Raw genomic sequence first — 21,650 nt, 5'->3', positions numbered from 1 at the left:
TTGATCCACTTATCTAACAAATTCCCTCTTCACGGAGCATTAATGCCTCCTAAAACAATCACAACAACACATTGTAAGAACCTCCACCCTCTAAAATCAGACAGATAAATTTTCAAAGGTCCAACGCACACTAATTCGCCAAGAAACATACACTTTAAAAGCACAGACAGGAGTTAACAGTGCTACTCAAATCAACTCTTCCTATGACCATACACGCTCCCTTCTAATTTTCAAGTGCTAAAGCTACATCTCAAAAAGGTTTTTTGTTCCTTGTAAGAGATTTCTAACCAACAAACAATAAGACTCTGCAACATTTCCAATTAGTTCAGTTTTGTTTTAATGATATGGGGCAATTCTTAGAGCAGACATTGTGTAGCTATTAACTACAAAATAAGAGGTTTATTGGTGTGGCCTCACAATCCCAATTTGAACTGTAAATTTGAATCAAGGTAATTAACTGAAAAGCCAGAGTATCTGAAAATGCATACTAAGTTTTTACTTCAATTTTGCAAGACTTCTTGAAGAACTTGGAAAAAGTAAAGTTGGTAGAACAGTATATATCACCAAGATTACAAAAACTGGAAAGAAATAATACATTGCAACAGTGATCCTCATTAAGTGAGGTTATTTCATCACAATAAATGTTTAAAAAAGTGTCAATGTTATTTAAAAAGTGTTGTATCTCCCCCCCGCCCAAGTATTTGAAGACAGATAAACCTTTTTCCTAGTCAAAATGGCTTTTAAAAAAAGTTTGTCAAAACAACAGCAATAATCAAAAACCATTAATTGTATTTTCTTTAATCCACAACATCTCTAGTGCTGAAGGGCCATCCATGTAAAAAGCAGATTCTTTGGGGACATTAGTCAATTAACTTAATAAAACCCAGTTTTACGAGGATTTATCCTTCCTGCTACGAGGCGAGTCTGCTCCATTTGAGGTCACTGTTCCATTTATTCCATTTTCTAGAAAAAAGAAGAAAACATTTTTCAAACACAATGAGATGCTTTATATTTTATTACATTTTTGTAGGTCCTATACAAACAGACTTTTAACTTCTTTTCTGATGTATCTTCTTTGTTAAACCTCATAATTATCATTCATAATGCAACAGTATAATGAAGTTTTTAGAAAGTGCAAAATTTAAAGTTTGCTATGATAAAGTCCAGTTTCCTGACATGGCCAGACACTGAAATGTGTGCATTATATATACATCTACACTGAAAATCAGACCAGCTATGAAATTTTAGAAGATACTCTCTTAAAAAGTAAATACTCAACCTGTAGATGAGACTGCCCTGTGAAATTTTGGAGATACACAGTACATACACAATTCCCTGGTACAGGTCTTTTTTGTTTATCCCACCTATTTCATATTTTAATTCTTGCTAAAATTACACTCCTTCACTTACCTTTACAAGCTTTTCATATATATAGGAAACCTTTATATACACATACATTTTTTAAGTATATACTTTAAGATACAGATTTCATTTATGTTCTGATGAAGATATTTACATAGATAAAATGGACAGAAGTAAAACACTAGTTAGATTTGAGATGAGTATGTGTAGATGGAAAGAGTTCAAGCACAAGACCAGGCACCAATCTAAGAATACAAAGCAAGAACATGTTACCAGCTGCAACTCTCTACTTCTATCCCACTTCTGGGCCAACTTAGAGGTCTCAAGAGTTTTAATCTGCACAGGTACCACAGTAACTATTTGATAGCAAAAGTTTGCCCTAGAACAATGACCCACAATCTATGGATTTATAATGCACACAACTTACAGTAAAATGGAGCAGCATGATGCCACTGTGAATTAGAAGTATCCCCTTTATCAGTGTCACCACAACACAAGGAAGCAGAGATGCTGCCTGACAATAACCATATTTATAAAACAGATTGAAGAGCAGAGTGTATAGCCAGCTATAATGCTTGCCGCTTAACATCTCTGCTCTGACATACAGTATCATTGTGACTTCAAGCAACCATTGTGGTTTTTTGTACAAATAACTGGTTAAATTAATGTTTTCCATCTGCAGATGTGCTGCAGATCACCACAGTGTGGCCAATCCACAAAAACAACTGTTGATCTCCCTCTCTCCGCCACTACACCCAAATATGCTCCCATTTATGCAAACAAGCAACTAAAAGAAAAGAAAAATCAGAAACACACATGAGGATGAGACCAGACACGGGCCCAATTAGTCACACAAGAACAGTCATAGTCTATCCAACATATTTGGTTGTAAATGACACCACCATTTTAAGCCTACATAAGGTGGTCTTTGGATACTTTTCAAAACGTTTGTATTATTCGTAAAATCAAGAAGCTTACAAACAATGAGCTAGATCCAAGCCAGCTAATTGCAATTGTATTTTCTTAAACAGTTAAGTCAAAACAAATATAAGTCAAACAAAGAACAAGAATCAGCATGTGCCTGGGCACCCCACCTACATCACCAGTAGGATTTTTCCACTGCCATTTCTTGCTTTTGGCATAATCTAAAAGTAACACATTTTATCGTACCCTCTCTCCCCCAAATCCATCCAACCACAAAAAAAGAAAGAAAAGAAAAGAAAAAAAAAGACTGTTTTCAACAGTTTAATTGCATGTATTACTCTTTCAAATACACTATCTTGCTGCATCCTGTGCAAGTGTTCTGAACAGATAACATTACAGGAATCTTCAAAACAGAAGAATCTGAAATGCCACTAACCTTTCAGATTTTACAGTTCTTTTCTTTCCATTTAAAATAAGGTATAAAATTCTCCAGTCTAAGACAGGCATAGCTCAATTATTTTGTGAATTAAACCACAATTCCAGTTAACTGACTTTTTCACCATTCGTTTACTACTTGCAAGTCTCCACTGAAGTTGGGTAAAACCCAGCAAATTCACCAAATCACATGAATTAAATAGTTTAAGTTACAATTAAAGTTAAGTTAAAAAGCTACTACATTTTTGACTCAGAGATTAAAATGCCATTTAAGTTTATGCTTTAAAAATATCTGTCATAGAAGATTTAAATTAATTCCACAAAAACCATAGTCAGACACAATGAACACGAAGCTCTGATTAAGTAGGACACCTACATAGGAAACTACCTTCACTCAATTTTAAAAAGTCCAACTGGATTTTCTGACAAAAACAAAAAAAACCAACACCACACAAAAGCCAAGTTGTGACAATTACAAATCATCAAAAGGGAGTACAGAAATACTCCTAACCCCATGATTTTAATAAAAAGAGAAACTTGGAAAAAAACCCAAACCCACTGAATTGATCTCTGACCACAAATCTCAGTTCTCGGTGCAAACAGTATTCACACGTTACGTGCAATATATCAAGAAGTGGAACAGGTTGGCAATACGTGATTGGTAGCAAAGGATCATGCTGAAATAAGGTTTTGAAATGACTGAAGCAGTTTCAAAAAAGTGCAGAAGTTACTCAAGCTAGCAACTGAATACACAGAAGTTTAACTGTTGGTACAACAGAAATACTGAAGTGTGGGGATTTTTTTTTTTTTTTTTTTTTTTAAATGGAGGACATTATTTTCCTTGGAGGAAAAAGCATTCAGTACATGCCCTTTCCATAAAAAGAGTGTGACATAATCAATAAGTCAAACCTGGAGTCATTAGTTCATTTCCAAATGCTACACAGGTTTAGAGTAGTAAGTAGTTATTATCTCCCCTTAAAAGAAGTATCAAAATTCTATTTTTAGTAACAACAGTCCAACATAAGCCTATTTACTGGATGGATCATCAAACCGTCTCCTTGCCCTAAAACCTCAGAATTCAGTGGCAATGAAAAACAACCTTGAAATTCATTGCAAGGAGAATTTAGAAGTAATTGATTATAACAGATCTAAAAATGTGTCTGTTCCCCATTTATAAGGGAACAAAACATAAGCATGACACATTTTGCTCAAGTAATAAAATTAAACATAATAAAAATCTCATGTTGCATTAACTAAAGAAATGGTAATTCCTTCATTCAGTCAATCAGAAGAGAAAAAACAAACAACTAATATATAGCAATTTTTTAAAATTACCCCCCCACCCCTAACATTATTCACCAATACTGTCTTCTGTAACCGAGTCATCTCACTTGCAAGTTAAACAAAATGTTTCTTTAGCAATTATATTAAAAAAAAGGCTCTCCATTACCTGGAGTAGTTTTTGAGAAGTCAAGGTAACAGAAAAACTGAAAATACAAACCTCTTTCTTTTCTGGAGTTCTTTCCTTTAGCTGTTACAAACTTCTTTTTCACTGACTGAGGCTGAGAAGAAGAATGCTCTCTCCACCTCCGAAGCTGGAAATTAATGAACTTCCACATCATAAATGCTTGAGCCATGCAGATGGAAGCCAGAACACTGATTCTATAAACAAAACACAGGAAAAGGTTTATCAGTAAGTTTATCTCATTATTCACATTGAAAAAGAAAGCAGAACATCACCTCAGAGAGTTCTTTGTATGTCATAAACTGCCTTTTTATTCAGGTTCCTCAAACACAACAGAGTGATTCCTTCTAGAGAACATGAATTTATAAAAGTTCAGTTTTGTTTGGTGGGTGGGTGGGTGAGAGAGAGAGAGAGAGAGAGAGAGAGAGAGAGAGAGAGAGAGAGAGAGTTCCCCCCCCCGCCGCCTCCTAGTAACATCCATTTTCTAAGCCATGCAAATGTTAGCTCACACAGGGCAACTGGGCTTGGCACAGCTGAACAAAACTAGATATACAGTGAGAGTGAAGTCTTTGCCCCTCCATCAAAACTGGGAAGTACTAGATTTCTTTCCTGTTTTCTCCTTTCTTGGTATTACTCTCAAGGTACCACATATTAACAGCTGAAAATGGTTTAAGAGAGTCTTGCAGTTCCGAATATCAATTCTGCAGGGTAATGCTGATATTGTCTATGTTTTAATAACTTTCTTTTCTGGATTTAATTCATAAAAAGTCCAGGCGGTTGGCTGAACATTCTGCATCACACAGCAGCAACAGGAGCCATAATAAAGGCAGAGAAAGAGGTAGGAATCTTCAACCAGGAAGAAAGATGCTCTGGGCATAACGCTTTGACCTCTATAGATAACCTCACTGCAATTATATCTAGAATTCAATTCACTTACTCTATAACATTTTAAAGTAATCTCTGTAATTGGATATCCCTTTTAATTTTTTTTTTTCTGACAAAAACCCCCAAGTAACCAATTACAGATTTCTCAGCTGTAGACTGTAAATTCCTCAATTAATTTCACTGTGCCTTACAAGTTTGTTATAGAAGCTATTCTTACTGATCCCATTGGTTGCATGAAAACACCTAACCATTCAGAATTACTAGCATTAACACCACACCACTTATACAGTGTATTTAACACAGGTTTACAGCTCATGCTTAAGAACTGTTCCAAGTTTACTATACCTAACAGCCAGGATATTAAAGTTTCCAGTACTGAAATTCAGCTGCTGATCTTCTGCTCTTGCCAGTCCAAAGCCAAAAGTGAGGACTGAGAGAATCAAGGTGAGAAGCCTTCCCAAAACAAAAAGAACTGCCCACAGTGAAAATCTACAAAGAAAAACGCCACAAAGTAAATTTTCTGTTCACAACATAGTACTAACAATGCAAATGGTTACTCTTCATCATGTGAATTAGTATGAAATTTAAGAACTTACCTAAACTCATTATTTTGCACCTATCCTAAACTAGTCTTGTATTTCTAGGACTCAGAGAAGACAAAACCAAAAAAAAAGCCCTGCCTCACAAACTTTTTTTACAAACCAAAAGTATGTTCTGAAAACTAATTTCAGGTCAAAGAAAAATACTTTCCATTACTATTAGAACATAAGCATGTTATTAGTTTCTATAGAACTGGCTATATTAGCAACCTATGCTGCTCCTTTCTCTACAAAATTTTTTTAAATATTAGTACATAGTGTAATATTTTATTTCATTTTACACTACTACTAACATTTACTTAAATAGGCGAATAAGGTAAAAAAATAGTTGTTTTAGAGATATAAATACTAAAACTAGTCTGGAGAACTGTGGCTTCTAAGGAAACACTGTCTGAACTTCCTTGTAATTTTGGTTTCTGGTTAGTTAAATGCACAAGGCTTTGAGACAGAAATCACATGAATTTAAAAGATAAAGACTACTTACCCTTTCTGGTATCTTTCATCACTGAAGTAGAAAAGACGAGATATGTGGAAAAGAAATTCAACGAAGTAATGCAATACCAGAAGAACAAGTCCGAGATGGGTCAGACTATCAAAACAAATAAAACAAATATTTCAGACATTTTGTCAGATGTTTAAGACAGAGAATGAAGCCAGCAAAAGTTTACCATTTACTTACTTCAGGAGATAGGCTCCAGCAATATGAAAAAGATAAAGTCCAATATAGATGATCTGGCGAAAGATATCTTCCTATTAGGAAGAAAAAAGTAATTATGCGTTATACACAATGTTATACGTTATTGCAAACTATTCCCTAGTCTTGGAAATTCTTCTTGGTTTATCAGCTACCTTAACATGGCACCGAATTACTCAGCCTAGATCATCTAATTCCTCACATAACTTAGTGCTTACTTACCACTAATATTCGGTATCTTACACATAAGCTGTTGTGAGAAAATGCATCAATCGTCAAAAAGATGCTTTTTAAAAGGGCCTGGGTTTATTTGATATGACTACTGTGAATTTGTAATAGCTATTAAAATACTTATTTGGTATGTATTACTGTATCATCGGCTAACTTCCTACAGTTCCATGGTGTTTGCTGCCCATCAGATTCTGTCAGATTGCTACGGAAATAAAATAACAGTCTATGAACCAAAATGAAAAGGTTTCCAAGTGTTGACATCTATTTTAAAAATTCAAGATCATCCAAGATTCTGGCACACTGTTACTGCCAAATACAGAGAATAATGTTATTAACCAGTCATGCTAAGCTACATGGTCACCCTTCCAAGTTAGGTTTTAGCCAGCCCCATTAAATTGAACACTTCATAGAGACAAAATAATAAAGAGGAAGAGACATGAATTGAAGTATAGACACACAGCACATGGAAAGCAGAAGGTGCCATCTGTGATCAGAAGAATCACTAAAGTATGCTAGATCACAATAAAAATCTGTCTTGAAGTGGTGTGCAGAGTGCATTCAGTTATGCTTAAGAAACTCCTACTTTTCGGAAAGATTCCCTAAACTTCAAGCAAGGTGATTCAGCTTTATCTTGTATACATGTAATTTAAAAAAAGGCCTAAAAAATTATCTTGTAAGATCTATGCTATGTTATGCAATACTCCATCTCAAAGCCAACAAAAGCACAGAATCAAACACTTGTTGCAACAGCAAACACCACACACATACACAAAGAGCAAGAGAACAGATAGAGAGAGACCTACTCTAAATGATCTGAAAGAAAACAAAAAATTAGTTCTTTCAGACAAATTAGAGAATAGTCAGTACAAATGCTCAGTTTCTCCAAGTACTATCAGGATGAGCCTTTTGCACTTTATCTTCAGAACTGAGGTAATGTTTAAAGCCCATACTACCTGCTTAGACAAAACTGTGAAGAGACTGAAGGCCTACTGGAATAATGCAGGTGGAGGTATACACTACTATACAGAAAGCCGAGTTAAGAACTTCTTTTCTTGTTTACGTCAGCAGTACAGACAACTAGACCTGAGTAAAAGAAGCCAGTTCCTTCTCAAGAGAAGGAATAAGGCAGAGAAGGCAAGATGGCAGAGGTTAAACTGTGGTGAAAGAAATATCAACTATGAACTTGCTATCGTTCTTAAAAAATGCAAAAGTCAGAGGCCAAAATTCCAAGCAGTGACTGACCCAGTGTAACACTGCTATTCAATATACAGCACTTCTGCCACTTGTGACAGCTTTCTTGAAGTTATGTTAAAAAAACCTCCACGCTTGGATATGAAGTGAAATTCAAGAGATATCACTAGCACAATATGGGAACATCAGCTGCAGTGTAGCTGCAAAACATCAGTGTTTATACTGTGTCTCATCAGCATGAAAACAAAGTATCTCAACTATTTTCCCAAGCCTCTTCTAGGCTCTTGAACAAAGACCTACAGTTACATAACACGTACATTCATTCTTGAATAAAGCAGAACTTTGGCAGCAGAGACCAGTCTACTCATAGAGCAACAACAGAATCATAGAATGGTTTGGGTTGGAAGGGACCTTTATAGATCATCTAGTCCAATCCCCCTGCCATGGGCAGGGACATCTTTCACTAGATCAGGTTGCTCAAAGCCCCATCCAACCTGGCCTTGAACACTTCCAATGATGGGGCATCCATGGCTTCCCTGGGTAACCTGTTCCAGTGCCTCACCACCCTCATCATAAAGAATTTCCTCCCATCTAATCTAAATCTACCGTCTTTCAGATTAGAATCACTGCCCCTTGTCCTGTCACTACAGGCTCTGATAAAATGTCTTTCTCCATCTTTCTTATAAGCTACCTTCAAATACTGAGAAGCAGCAATAAGGTCTTCCCAAAGCCTTCTTTTCTGCAGGCTGAAAAACCCCAACTCTTTCAGCCTGTCTTAATAGGAGGGGTGTTCCAGCCCCCTGATCACTTTTGTGGCCCTCCTCTGGACCCGCTCCAACAGATCCATACCTTTTGTGTGCTGGGGACCCCAGAGATGGATTTAGTACTCCAGGTGGGGTCTCACCAGAGCAGAGTAGAGGGGCAAAATCACCTCCCTCAACCTGCTGGCCACGCTTCTTTTGATGGGGCCCAGGATACAGTTGGCTTTCTGGGCTGCGAGCCCACATTGCTGGCTCATGTCCAATTTTTCATCCTCCAGTACCCACAAGTACTTCTCTGCAGGGTTGCTCTCAACCCCTTCAATCCCCAGCCTGTACTGATGTTGGGGATGCCCATGACCCAGGTGCAGGACCTTGCACCTGGCCTTGTAGGACTTCATGAAGTTCACACAGGTCCAGTCCTCAAGCCTGTCAGGATCCCTCTGGATTGCATCCCTTTCCCCAAGCAAATAAACTGCACCACTCAGCTTGGTGTTACCTGCAAACCTGCTGAGGGTGTACTCAATTACTCAATTCTACTGTGTATGTCATTGATGAAGCTATTAAATAGAATTGGTCCCAGTACAGACCCTTGAAGAACACCACTTGCTACTGGTTTCCACTTGGATGTTGGGCCACTGACTGTAACTCTTTGGAAGCAGCCAGCCAGCCAGCCAGTTCCTTATCCATCTAACAGCCCATCCATCAAATTAATCTCTCGAAGTTAGAGGTAAGAATGCTGTGGGGGACCATATCAAAAGCCTTAACAGAAGTTCAGGTAGATGACATTAGTAGCTCTTCCCTCATCCACTGATGCAGTCACTCCACTGTAGAAGGCCACTAAATTAGTCAAGCATAATTTGCCCTTGGTGAAGCCATGAAGAGTTTAAAACAGAAAAGTTTAAGAAGGAAACTGCATATGCAAGATGAGCCTGAGCAAAAACATGCAAAGAGACTACTTAAATTGGTCCAGGAAGGCAAAAAAAGTGTGCTACAAAAAATCTACAGTAAACTCAGTGTTTTGAGAACCCCAACAGAGGGTTAGGGGGAAAAGGATGCTGTTAAAAATTGAGCACTGAAAAAAATCTCAACACACAACTAACCAGAACTTTTGCTGAGGACAGTAGCATTTAAATCAAATCCCAGAGTTTAATATTCCTTGGATTTATGAAATTATTCACTGCTTATATTCTACACCTGTATCATGATTCATGAAGCAATTGTGATTTCAGTGAGACTTATTCAGGCTACTAATTACAAGAAAAAAAAAAAGAGTTTGAAAAGAAAATCTCACATTCATTTGTTCAAGGGAAAATTCTTTTAGTAGATGAGAAACACAGATATATAGCAATTTTACTGCAATTAGAAACACAGGATTTAACTGAAAAGGGAAAAAAAAAAAAATCTATCTTCTCACATGGACATTTGAGCACCCAACATTCCATCAGGAAAAGTGGGTAACACAAGTAAGAACAGGGTAGGAAATCTAGGGTAATACGTTACTCTGGAAGTCCAAAAGAAATTCACTATTCCATTGTTCAAGTTGCTTGCTTTAGAGTTCTTTCAATTTACATTTTGAACTTACTTTTTTAGTTTTCTGGAAGTACAATTCTGGAAAAGCATGAAACCAGTATGCCAACTGTAAGATGTAGAAAAACTTCATTTGAAACCTGTACAATACAACAAGAATTGAAGAATATTAGTTTTCATTAATGAACTTAAAACATTTCAGAAGCTTTCTAGTGAACACATTTAATCACTGTCTCCAAAGAAAGAAAAACATGGATCCTTCCTGCCAGCCAACTCAAAAGTAAGAATTTTTTAAAAACCAAAATCATTAAGATAAAGCTTGCAAAAACTTAATTCTTTAAATAACAGACTACAGAGAGAGAAGTATGTGTGCTACAAATTGATAGAGAATCAAGTTCCTCCATAAATATGAGCAAAAATACAGTAATGACCAATATAGTTTTACAGGCTACTTATTCTACAGATTGTACGTGACACACCCTAAGTTTAAAACACTCCCTCCTCTTCCCAACAATCCTCTAAGGAAGAGGCCTTACGGAATCAGAGTGTGCGGATAGTCCCTCCACAGAGAGGTTGGATCTGATATATAGTTCTCCTAAAAAACAAACAAACAAAAAACCACAATAAACCCTCAGAGATGTTACTTCCTAGTCAGACATAATGAATGAAGATATATACATACACGTATTTAAGTATATGCACATGTGTACATACAAACATGCACACATCTATACACACAGGTGAAAGCTGCAGATCAATATATTTCCTTTCAAAAACCCAAACAAACCGCAAAACCAAAAGACAGCTGTATTGGCTTAGAAAAATAAAAAGCAACCAAACAAACCAAGTGCTTATTCAAGACAGAGTGTCCTTATGAGATGGAGGTTATTTCAGCATCACTACAGCCATAAGTCTTCCCTTGTAAACTGCTGACAAGCTTTGAGCTTAACTAAGAGAAGGGAAGTTTTTTCAGGAGTCATTATGTTAAGGAGAAAAAAAACAAACAAACAAAAAAAAATCATACTCTTCCCGTTTTTTGAAACTAAGCTCATACACATACAGCCACTAGCAAAGAGCATGTCACCTGAAAGCACACACTTACCTGTTCCTACAGCAATCTGTCCACACACTCATTCTCTAGGCTGCCAAAATGCTATGTATGGTGCTTTTAAAACATTTATTTTATGCTAATAAGCCAACACAGAAAACTACAGAAAATGAAGTACCATAATAGAGTTTAAAAGTTTTACCTTATTCAGTTGACAATAAATCAACTCAGACTGAGCAACAGTAACACTATTGGACTTTATACTCAGTTATGACTACAACCTACACAGAATCCATAAACTTGTCCCCATTTTAATATTAAAACCAGCTAAAACCAGAAAAATAAGCCGAAAATGTATTTAACATCATCATAAATAAGTTTTTGAAATCTCACAACATAAACAGAAAAGAAAACATACTTACAGAGACAAGAATACTTGTTCCCCAAACACAGGAGAAAAGGTAGAATGCACTAAGTTGCCCAGACTCATTGAACTTGCTATGCTTTGTTTTTGAAAAGTGCATTTTCCTGTTAATTTTCTGAAATGAAAGTCCATTGTTATTTATATGCTGTAGTACTTAACATTCACCTGTTAACTGCATTAGAACATCTAAAAGTTTCAATGCATGTTTTAACAGTTAAAAGTAAACTTTTGCATTAAAGCTTTTAAGTTAACAGTCTTAAAGTCTAGTTAAAACCTGACAATTTTCTTGATGAAAGGAATTAATGTTTTGTACTTACATCCAGTACGTATTCCTGAATTATAGCATGTATGATTATTGCTACAAGCATGTAAAAGAAAATTGTAGCCAAATCTTTGATGCCATAGTGATAGAGAGAGATTGTTTCTGCAGATTGTTCTTCTAAAAGACAAACAGAATTAACTGTTAGGCACCAATACAGTTTAATGGCTAATAAGTTTGTTACTCGAAGTGAAACCTTTCAGACAGAAGTAGTTTGTAGTCAGCTGAACAAATAGAATTCAAATTAAACTGCCATCATGAGCTAGGTCACTAGATTGTTTACAGTCATCTTCTCCATCACATCACAAACTAAATTTGATTCTGGAAAGATGTACTATAAAAATGAAAACTTAAGTGCACTTAAGAAGCTTACCCAAATGCACTAAAAGGGGACAATAAGTTATGTTAAACTATCACCCTGCTTTGACTAGTAAAGACTGTCACTTACAAAACCAGAGTAAGAATTAATGTGAACTTATCTACCAGTCAGATGGTGTTTTAGCACTAATGATGAATCCAGCAGAACAGAAACATAGTCCCTAACCTAATTAATTAAACCGGAGTTTTACTAAAAATGAAGTCCTTGAAATTTTCTTATTATCTATTCAAATTGACAAATTCACTTACCCTCAGCCTAGAAAGTACAGCATACTAATAATGTCTGAATACACTGTCTCATAACTAACCTCCTGCAAGATACATACCTGTGGCAGGAATGGTAACATTATACTGAAGTGTAACAAAAATGACAGCTGCTTTTGCTGTAATCTGAAAGACAAAAACCAGAAGTGCTATAAATTCTCACCGAAATAAACTATATTAAACTGAAAACATTTGCCCATAGTTTTAGCACGCTTCCCCAGCACGTTTGTCCCCTCCCATAAAACTGATCAACTCGCCTTATCACACCACTTCATTTGACTTTCCAAAGGCAGAACACATTGCGCGATCTCTATAGGTTTGTTTACAGAATACCCAATCTCCTGAATGAAATCTCCTTGAAAATGCTACTTACAAATAGCCTTTTCTACAACATTAAAATGAAAACACATGCGGCAATTCTTTCTCCTGTTCATACTATATTATTACATTAAGAGAATGTAAAATACCATGTAATCCCTAGACCACGACACATGCAGCAATGGCTGAGAATAAACTTCATTTAAAACTACTTTTTAATTTGACAAAATTTGAAGGTCAATATCATATTCATAAATCTGTGGGTGATTTGGAAAATGTGGACAGGAAAGGAGAAAAGGCATAAAGAATGGAGAACCATTTCAGGCCAACTGCATACCAACTCAATACAATTAGCATTCTTTTGACCCCGGGGATCCTTTGGCAAGAAGTGCAAAACAAAAGAAATGAAATTTAGCAGTAGTGGTACTACTGCTTTATGATGGACAGTAAGAAAATGCAGAATGAATAAGGGTTGGGGGGAAGTTTGTTCTAAAGGCTTATTTTTTGGGGGTGGTGGTGGTGATACTATAAAACCCCCAATAAATAAGCAAATAAAAGGAGCACAAGTTCTTATCTGTCAATAAGCATACATTAATTTTCAACTTTAACCCATCTCTGTTGAATCCCAACGTGAATCAACGTGTCTTAACAGAGAGGGAAAAATAACCATGCTTTGCAGTATTTATCATCTGATTGTTTCTCATTGCTGTAAAAAACTAGCACCCCTGTTGCATTTATAGGACCGACAAAAAAAACAAACCCAAACAACCCCCCCCCCCCCCCCAACCAAACTCCTGTTTGAATCTTGGAAGGATATTTTGAGTATCTGAAGATAATGATTAGGTTACCACCAGCATTTATTATCACGCACAAGAAATAAGATTTATTTATTTTTAAAACTAGCGCTTTGTAAACAAGCCCTAGATTTTCTAGGGAACCCTGAATACACAATGGACTGTTCACTCCATGTAACTCCAGAGAATCCAATTAGTTTGCCTGAATTAGTGAAGTTGCCTAGGGCTCCCTATTCATCAAGGGAGCCTTCAGAGGACAATTCAAAACTAATGAATTCTGAACTGCCCTTTGAAGGCTCTGTCAGCTACTCACAGTCCTAATTCAGTTGCACAAGTCAGGCAGTATAAACACCTTACCACACCAGCATTAACCACAGCAGGTGATTTCCAAGACCAATCAAAGCATTTAAAAAAGTGCAACAATCTTCTCAGCCATACCACATCTGTACCAAAGGTGGATGGCCCTTCTACGCTGGGGTAGAAAACACCCTGGATTAAAAAAACTGGAAACAAAAGACTTCAGCACATCCAATCCCTCCAAAATTTCCAACCCTACCAGTAATACTGCTAATACAGTAAGCCAGAAGTAGACATAAAAGGTAATGATTTAAGTCCATCTATTTAACCTCAATCCCCAGAAAACCACCATATAAGGACTGTCTTGGTGATTTTTGATAGTAAACCCAAACATAACAGCTTTCTTGGTCTGCCCCGTTTTTCCTTTTCTTATATATATATTTTTTTTTTTCTTTTTCTCCTAACTCCACTGGCCTCTAGTGCTGAGCAGTGTCAACAGCTGGATGAAGTTATTCTGAAAGCCATCCATATAATAAAAAGGCCCACAACTCTGAACAAATGGCTAAAATACCGAAAGCCAGGAACATTTAGCCAACAAAAATGGAAGTGTCTTACTTTGACGGGACACCACTAAGAACATTTTGGAAGTCACACAGGTAAATTACCTTTCCGGTTCTCTCAGAAGGTAACCGAGAAAAGCCAAAAAGGCACATTTTAGATCATCTGCCTCCAACGTGGGGGCCTAACGAGAGCGCCTGGCCTACAAGCGCGGCCGAGCAGCAGGGCTTTGCCCTCGGCCAGGCCCGAGAGGCCGAAGGGAGAAGCTCCCTCCGGCCGCTGTCAAACCCGGCCCCATCTCCGACCGAGAGAGGAGGAGGAGGAGGCGGCGGCGGGGGGTAACGTCGGCGCCAGCCGAGACACCCGGATCGACCCCCTGTGGGCTAACGGCTCCTCACACCGCCGTCGCGCCGGGAGGCGACGCGCGGCCTCGGGCCCCGCGGACGGCGGCGGCGGGGTCCGGGGGGTGGGAAGGGGAACCCGCCGTGCGCCCCCGCCGCCCCGAGCGGGGGCTGCAGCTACACGTCACCGCTTGTTTCCCTTCCCCGCCGCGCCGCCTGACGGGAGCCGTAGTGCCGGCGGGGCCCAGCTGGGCCGCGCACACAAAGAGCGGGGGATCGTCTGTCGCGGCTGGGCCTCGCCCGCCCCTCCCCGCCTCCCCCGGCCGCCGCGCTCCGACTGCCACGTAACCCCGCCGCCAGCAGGAACTCCCCCCCGCCGCCGCCGCGGGAGGAGGCGCGACGCCCCGCTCCCCGTCCCTTCACGGCGGCGCCGCGCTGTGCGGGAGCGGGGGGGGGCTGCGGGGCACGGCCTCCCCTCCCGGGCGGCGAGTGGAGCCGGGAGCCGGGTCCTGGCGGCAGCCGCGGGCTGCGCCTCCCCGGGCCGAGACGGGGAGAGAGGGCGTTCCCCGAGGGGCCGGGCCCGGCGCCGCGAGGGTGAGCCGCGGGGAGGGCGGCCGCCTTGGCTCCTCCGGCCGTGTGGCGGGGCGGGGGGTCGGCCGGCTCCTCTCCCCGCGCACAGCGGGGGCGGGAGGGCCGGGGGCCGCGCGGCCCGGGGAGGGCGTGGGCTGGCGGGCAGGTGCGCCGGGAGGGACCCCCGCTGGCCGAGGGGCAGCGGCGGCCACCCGCCGACCAGCCTCCCCCGGCGCATCGGGACCCCCCCCCCGCGCCCTCCTCGCCCAGCAGCACCGAGAGCCCCCGGCGGGGGAGGGGGAGAAGCGGGACGAAGCCCTCCCTCCCCCCCTCCCCCTCCCCGGGGCGGGGGCGCCGGTGCCGCCTCACCTCGAACATGAGCCCCAGCAGGAAGATCATGGCCATGCAGGACACGATGTCCGCATGGTTCTGCACGATGAACTCGTGGCTCAGCACCGGCGGGTTCTTGTTGCTCTTCTTGCGGATGGCCATGGCGGGCAGGGAGCTGGGCGACGCCGCCGCCGCCTCCCCGCTGCCAGCACAGCTCCTCTCGCCGCGGCCAGGAAGAGGCGGAGGGGGAGGAGGCGGCCGCGCAGCCGAGGAATGGCAGCCGCCGCTTCGCTTCACCCCGCCCCGGCCGCAGGGAGCAGCCCCGGCCGCCGCCAGCAGCGCCCCTGCCGGCCGGCGGGCCGCCACCCCACCCGCCCGCGGGGGCGGTGAGGGGCAGCGCCCGGCAGTTCAAACCGACCAACGGCGGCGGGCCTGGCGCTTCCCCGCCCCCGGGAGGCCGCCGCGGGTGGCGGTGTGGGCCGGGGCCTGTCAGCCGCGCCGAGCCCAGCCGAGCCGCCTTGGGCAGAGCCGGCCGGCTACTCGCTGGCGGTAGCCTGGAGCCCGCTTCGGGCACCGGCTCAGCTTCCCTCTCCCGAAGCGCCGACAGAAGACGGCCGTGGGTCCCGGCAGGGTCGCGGAGGAGGCGGCCGCGCTCTGGGGCAAGCGGGGCCCGCGCCCTCCCGGGCAGCGGCCGGTCAGAGCGGGCTGGTCCCGCTGCGGTCTGTGCCCGTAGGGCCGGGCCAGGCTCCGCTCCCGCCCGGCACCCCCCGCCATCCAGGTGCAGCCTTGATTTCCTTCTGCCCCCCCCTAAGTTTTGTTGTCGCCAGACCTCGGCCGACGGGACGCTGGGCACCCGCAGGACGGAGTGAGGAAGCCGCGCTCCCTGGGCTCGGTGCGGTTACAGCTGAGGCGCAGCCCCAAGGTACAGCTTGCCCCGTGCTGGCAGCAGGCCCCTGCCATCCCGTCTGCTTACATTATACTGTATAGCCAGAAATAACGTATGTTATCCAAGTAACAGCGAACAAGGAGTCCAGTGACAACGAAGCAGAAGGGAGGAAAAGCTAACCGGCAAGTATAGAAGGAAGAGACGTTAAAAGGGAGGCTAGATGTGGATTAAAAAACCGACCCAATCACAGAAGGCTGTTGCCAGGCTAAAACAGATGAAGAGGTCTGAGAAATCAACACTGATCCAGAAAACATCCAGGCCGAATCGAGCTGTCCTTCAAACCCCCCCCCCCCAAATTCATGCTGTTTTTATTTATTAAAGTTTCTGGCTGACAGATACTCCCAGTGGATGTATGGAGAAGAAGGATCAAGAAAACGAGTAATTTATGGCTGAAGTTTAGCATTGTCAGAACAGCTTTTGCTGCCAGCAGCTGATGAATACAGGGTAGGAGATTAAGATGCAACTATTCGGTATGGCTTTGCCTTGCCAGAATTGAGAGTGTGCACCAAATACATTGTATGAACTGTTTTTAATAGGTTGGTTTCTTCCTACTATATGGAGCAGTGACTGACTCAGGGAGCAGACCGATTACTGTATGACCAGGTTTTTCAACTACAGAACACCTTCATCAGCTGTGAAATGCTCAGAACTTTTGTATGAATGTTGTTGTTTAACCCCAGCCAGCAACTAAGCACCACGCAGCCGCTTGCTCACTTTCCCCCCTCCCAGTGGGATGGGGGAGAGAATTGGAAGGAAAAAGGTAAAACTCATCAGTTGAGATAAAGACAGTTTAATAGAACAGAAAGGAGGAAACTAGTAATGATAGTAATAACAATAATAAAATGACAATACTAATAAAAGGATTGCAATATACAAAACAAGTGATGCACAATGCAATTGCTCACCACTCACCGACCGATGCCCAGTTAGTTCCTGAGCAGCGATCCCCCCCCCCAGGCTAACTCCCCCCAGTTTATATACCGGACATGACGTCACATGGTATGGAATACCCCTTTGGCCAGTTGGGGTCAGCTGTCCTGGCTGTGTCCCCTTCCAACTCCTTGTGCCCCTCCAGCCTTCTTGCTGGCTGGGCATCAGAAGCTGAAAAATCCTTTGACTTGTTGCTCAGTTGTGTTTATACTAACTGAAAACATCAGTGTGTTGTGTTATCAACATTGTTCTCCTACTGAACCCAAAACATAGCACTATAGCAGGTACTGGAAAGAAAATTAACTCTATCCCAGTTGAAACCAGGACAATATCCAGCCCTTATTCTATACCATTTATGTTGTGCTCAGGTCACATACTTTCCAATACATCCTAATCAATCACCATCACCTTTTCCATCCTTTGAGATATATATATATATGTATATGTATACACACACAGAGATATCATTCCCTTAGTCTATGGGCCATCTCTATAAAATGTTCGTCGAGTTAATTTAGTCTCTGAATTTGGGCTCCATCTATCATAGCAGTCTTTCTGGGCAGGAGGGATGGTGCGAAGTCCGCTCAGTCGGCAGAGCAGGAACGGGCTTCAGTGCGGTGTGGCGAGTGGGTGACATTGGGCACAGCAGGAGGATGGTGTGCACTGTTGCATTGTTGCATGCCAAAGTCAGTTCTGGTTCCATTGCTACTGTGCTTCGCTCAGTTTTATCAAAGTTCATTCTTGCTTGATCTAAGTGATTCTTACTGTAATACCATTGATAAAGCATATAACAATTGTAGTAATGATAACATACAATGGCAGGGTTATATAGCAACTAACGTCGTACAATTTAATTCATTGGCTATTCTCACCTAAAATCAAATCCCCTTGAGGCACATAGCGGACTTCGCCATCTTTTTGCATCACCCACCATGTGCACCCAGGTCCTTGAGCAAAAGCAATCCCACAAATGGGTTCGCCTTTGCCTGAGGCAGGAGTAACCCAGACTGTCTTCCCTAACATATTTTTTATGTGTGCTATAGGGACTTTATCCCCTTCTACAGTACGTAAAAATTCTGACTGGGCAGGGCCACCCTGAGTGGCAGATCCTCTGGTGTTGACTAACCAGGTGGCTTTTGCTAAATGTGTATCCCAATGTTTGAAGGTGCCAGCACCCATCGCTCTCAGTGTAGTCTTTAACAGTCCATTGTATTGTTCAATTTTCCTGGAGGCTGGTGCATGATAGGGGATGTGATATACCCACTCAATGCCATGTTCTTTGGCTCAGGTGTCTCTGAGGTTGTTTCAGAAATGAGTCCCGTTGTCTGACTCAGTTCTTTCTGGGGTGCCATGATGCCACAAGACTCGGTTTTCAAGGCCCAGGATAGAGTTCCAGGCGCTGGCATGGGGCACAGGATATGTTTCCAGCCACCTGGTGGTTGCTTCCACCATTGTAAGCACATGGCGCTTGCCTTGGCGAGTGAGTGGGAGTGTGATATAGTCAATCTGCCAGGCCTCCCCATATTTATATTTCAGCCATCACCCTCCATACCACAGGGACTTTAACCGCTTGGCTTGCTTAATTGCAGCACATGTTTCACATTCATGGATAACTTGTGCAGTAGTATCCATGGTCAAGTCCACTCCTTGATCATGAGCCCATCTATATGTTGCATCTCTTCCCTGATGACCTGAGGTGTCATGGGCCCACCGAGCCATATATAACTCACCCTTATGTTGCCAGGTGGATCCACCCGAGCCACTTGGCGGCCTGATCGACCTGCTGGTTGTTTTGATGTTCTTCAGTGGCCTGGCTCTTGGGTGTGTGAGCATCTACGTGACATACTTTTACAACCAGATTCTCTAGCCAGGACACAATATCTTGCCACAGTGCGGCAGCCCAAATGCGTTTACCACTGTGCTGCCAGTTGCTCTGCTTCCATTGCTGTAACCACCCCCACAGGGCATTTGCCACCATCCATGAGTCAGTATAGAGATAGAGCACTGGCCACTTCTCTCTTTCAGCAATGTCTAACGCTAGCTGGATGGCTTTCACCTCTGCAGACTGACTTGATTCACATTCTTCAGCAGTTTCTGCGACTTGTCATACAGGACTCCATACAGCAGCCTTCCACCTCCGATGTTTCCCCACAATGTGACAGGACCCATCAGTGAACAGGGCATATTGCCTCTCATTTTCTGACAGTTTATTATACAGTGGGGCCTCTTCAGCCCGTGTCACCTCCTCCTCTGGCGACATTCAAAAATCTTTGCCTTCTGGCCAGTCCGTGATCACTTCCAAAATTCCTGGGCGACTGGGGTTTCCTGTGTGAGCTCGTTGTGTGGTCAGTGCGACCCACTGACTCCACATGGCATCAGCTGCATGATGTGTAGAGGAGACCCTCCCTTTGAACATCCAGCCCAGCACTGGCAGTAGGGGTGCTAAGAGGAGCTGTGTTTCAGTACCAACCACTTCTGAGGCAGCTCAAACTCCTTCATATGCTGCCAATATCTCTTTTTCAGTTGGAGTATAGCGGGCCTCGGATCCTCTGTATCCCTGACTCCAAAACCCCAGGGGTCGGCCTCGGGTCTCCCCAGGTGCTTTCTGCCAGAGACTCCAGGTAGGGCCATTCTCCCTGGCTGTGTTACAGAGCCCATTTTTAACATCTTGCCCTGCCTGGACTGGCCCAAGGGCTACTGCATGAACAATCTCCCATTTAATTTGTTCAAAGGCTTGTTGTTGCTCAGGGCCCCATTTAAAATCATTCTTCTTCTGGGTCACTTGATAGAGAGGGCTTACAATCAGACTGTAACTTGGAATATGCATTCTCCAAACCCCCACAACACATAAGGACTGTGTTTCCCTTTTATTAGTTGGTGAGGACTTAGATGCTCTTTTGTTGATCGCATTCATTGGGATCTGACGACATCCATCTTGCCATTTTATTCCTAAAAACTCAATCTCCTGTGCAGGTCCCTTGATCTTACTTTCTTTTATGGCAAAACTGGCTTTCAGAAGGATTTGGATTATTTTCTTCCCTTTCTCAAAAACTTCTTCTGCTGTGTTGCCCCATACGATGATGTCATCAATGTATTGCAGGTGTTCTGGAGCTTCACTCTGCTCCAGTGCAGTCTGGATCAGTCCATGGCAAATGGTGGGGCTGTGTTTCCACCCCTGGGGCAGTCAATTCCAGGTGTACTGGATGCCCCTCCAAGTAAAAGCAAACTGTGGACGGCACACTGCTGCCAGAGGGATTGAGAAAAACGCATGAACAATGTCAATGTTGGCGTACCATTTGGCTGCCTTTGACTCTAGTTCATATTGAAGTTCCCAGCATATCCGGCACAGCAGCACTCAGCAGCCGTTGGACTTCATTCTGGCCACAATAGTCAACTGTTAGTTTCCACTCTCCATTAGACTTTTGCATGGGCCATATGGACTATTAAAGGGTGAACGAGTTTTGCTGATCACTCCTTGCCTCTCTAGTCAATGAATCAACTTGTGGATGGGAATCAGGGAGTCTTGGTTGGTATGATATTGCTGCCGGTGCACCTCTGTGGTAGGAATTGGCACTTGTTTTTCTTCAACCCTCAGCAACCCCACAATCGAAGGGTCTTGAGAGAGACCAGTCAAAGTAGACAGCTGTTTAGTTCCCTCCGTCTCCAAGGCAGCTATACCAGAAGCCCACCGATACCTCTTTGGGTCCTTAAAATACCCTCTGCTGAGGTAGTCTATGCCAAGGATGCACGGAGCCTCTGGGCAGTCACAATGGGGCGTTTCTGCCATTCGTTCCCAGTTAGGCTTACTTCAGCCTCTAATACAGTTAACTGTTGGGATCCCCCTGTCACACCAGAAATACAGATGGGTTCTCCCCCTTTATAACTTGATGGCATTAGAGTATACTGTGCACTGGTGTCTACTAGAGCGTTGCACTCCTGTGGGTCTAACGTGCCAGGCCATTGAATCCACACAGTCCAATAGACCCAGTTATCCCCTTTCCTCCACCTGGCTGGAGGCAGGGCCCCTCTAATTCTGGTCAGAGTGTCCATTACTCGCTT

At 42.8% G+C, this 21,650-nt stretch overlaps 1 protein-coding gene across 2 annotated transcripts; it reads right to left on the bottom strand.

The window, feature by feature from the left end:
* Positions 1 to 320: 320 nt before the first annotated feature.
* Positions 321 to 16,044, bottom strand: TRAM1 (translocation associated membrane protein 1). Of its 2 annotated transcripts, none has more exons than XM_030011494.2 (11): positions 15,755 to 16,044; positions 12,570 to 12,633; positions 11,864 to 11,985; positions 11,545 to 11,661; positions 10,611 to 10,669; positions 10,130 to 10,214; positions 6,350 to 6,420; positions 6,155 to 6,259; positions 5,417 to 5,560; positions 4,223 to 4,383; positions 321 to 963 (listed from the first exon to the last, which is right to left on the bottom strand). In XM_030011494.2, exons 1-11 carry the CDS (start codon positions 15,875 to 15,877, stop codon positions 890 to 892), a joined length of 1,125 nt encoding a protein of 374 aa, XP_029867354.1. In that variant the 5' UTR covers positions 15,878 to 16,044; the 3' UTR covers positions 321 to 889. The 2 variants fall into 2 exon arrangements, with proteins under 2 accessions (XP_029867354.1, XP_029867355.1); XM_030011495.2 differs by lacking the exon at positions 15,755 to 16,044 and adding an exon at positions 14,582 to 14,606.
* Positions 16,045 to 21,650: the final 5,606 nt, after the last annotated feature.

This window comes from Aquila chrysaetos, chromosome 4, assembly GCF_900496995.4.
Source record: "Aquila chrysaetos chrysaetos chromosome 4, bAquChr1.4, whole genome shotgun sequence".
Taxonomy (NCBI): domain Eukaryota; kingdom Metazoa; phylum Chordata; class Aves; order Accipitriformes; family Accipitridae; genus Aquila; species Aquila chrysaetos.
Note: the sequence above shows the minus strand (reverse complement) of the source record. Positions and strands in the feature narration are given on the sequence as shown.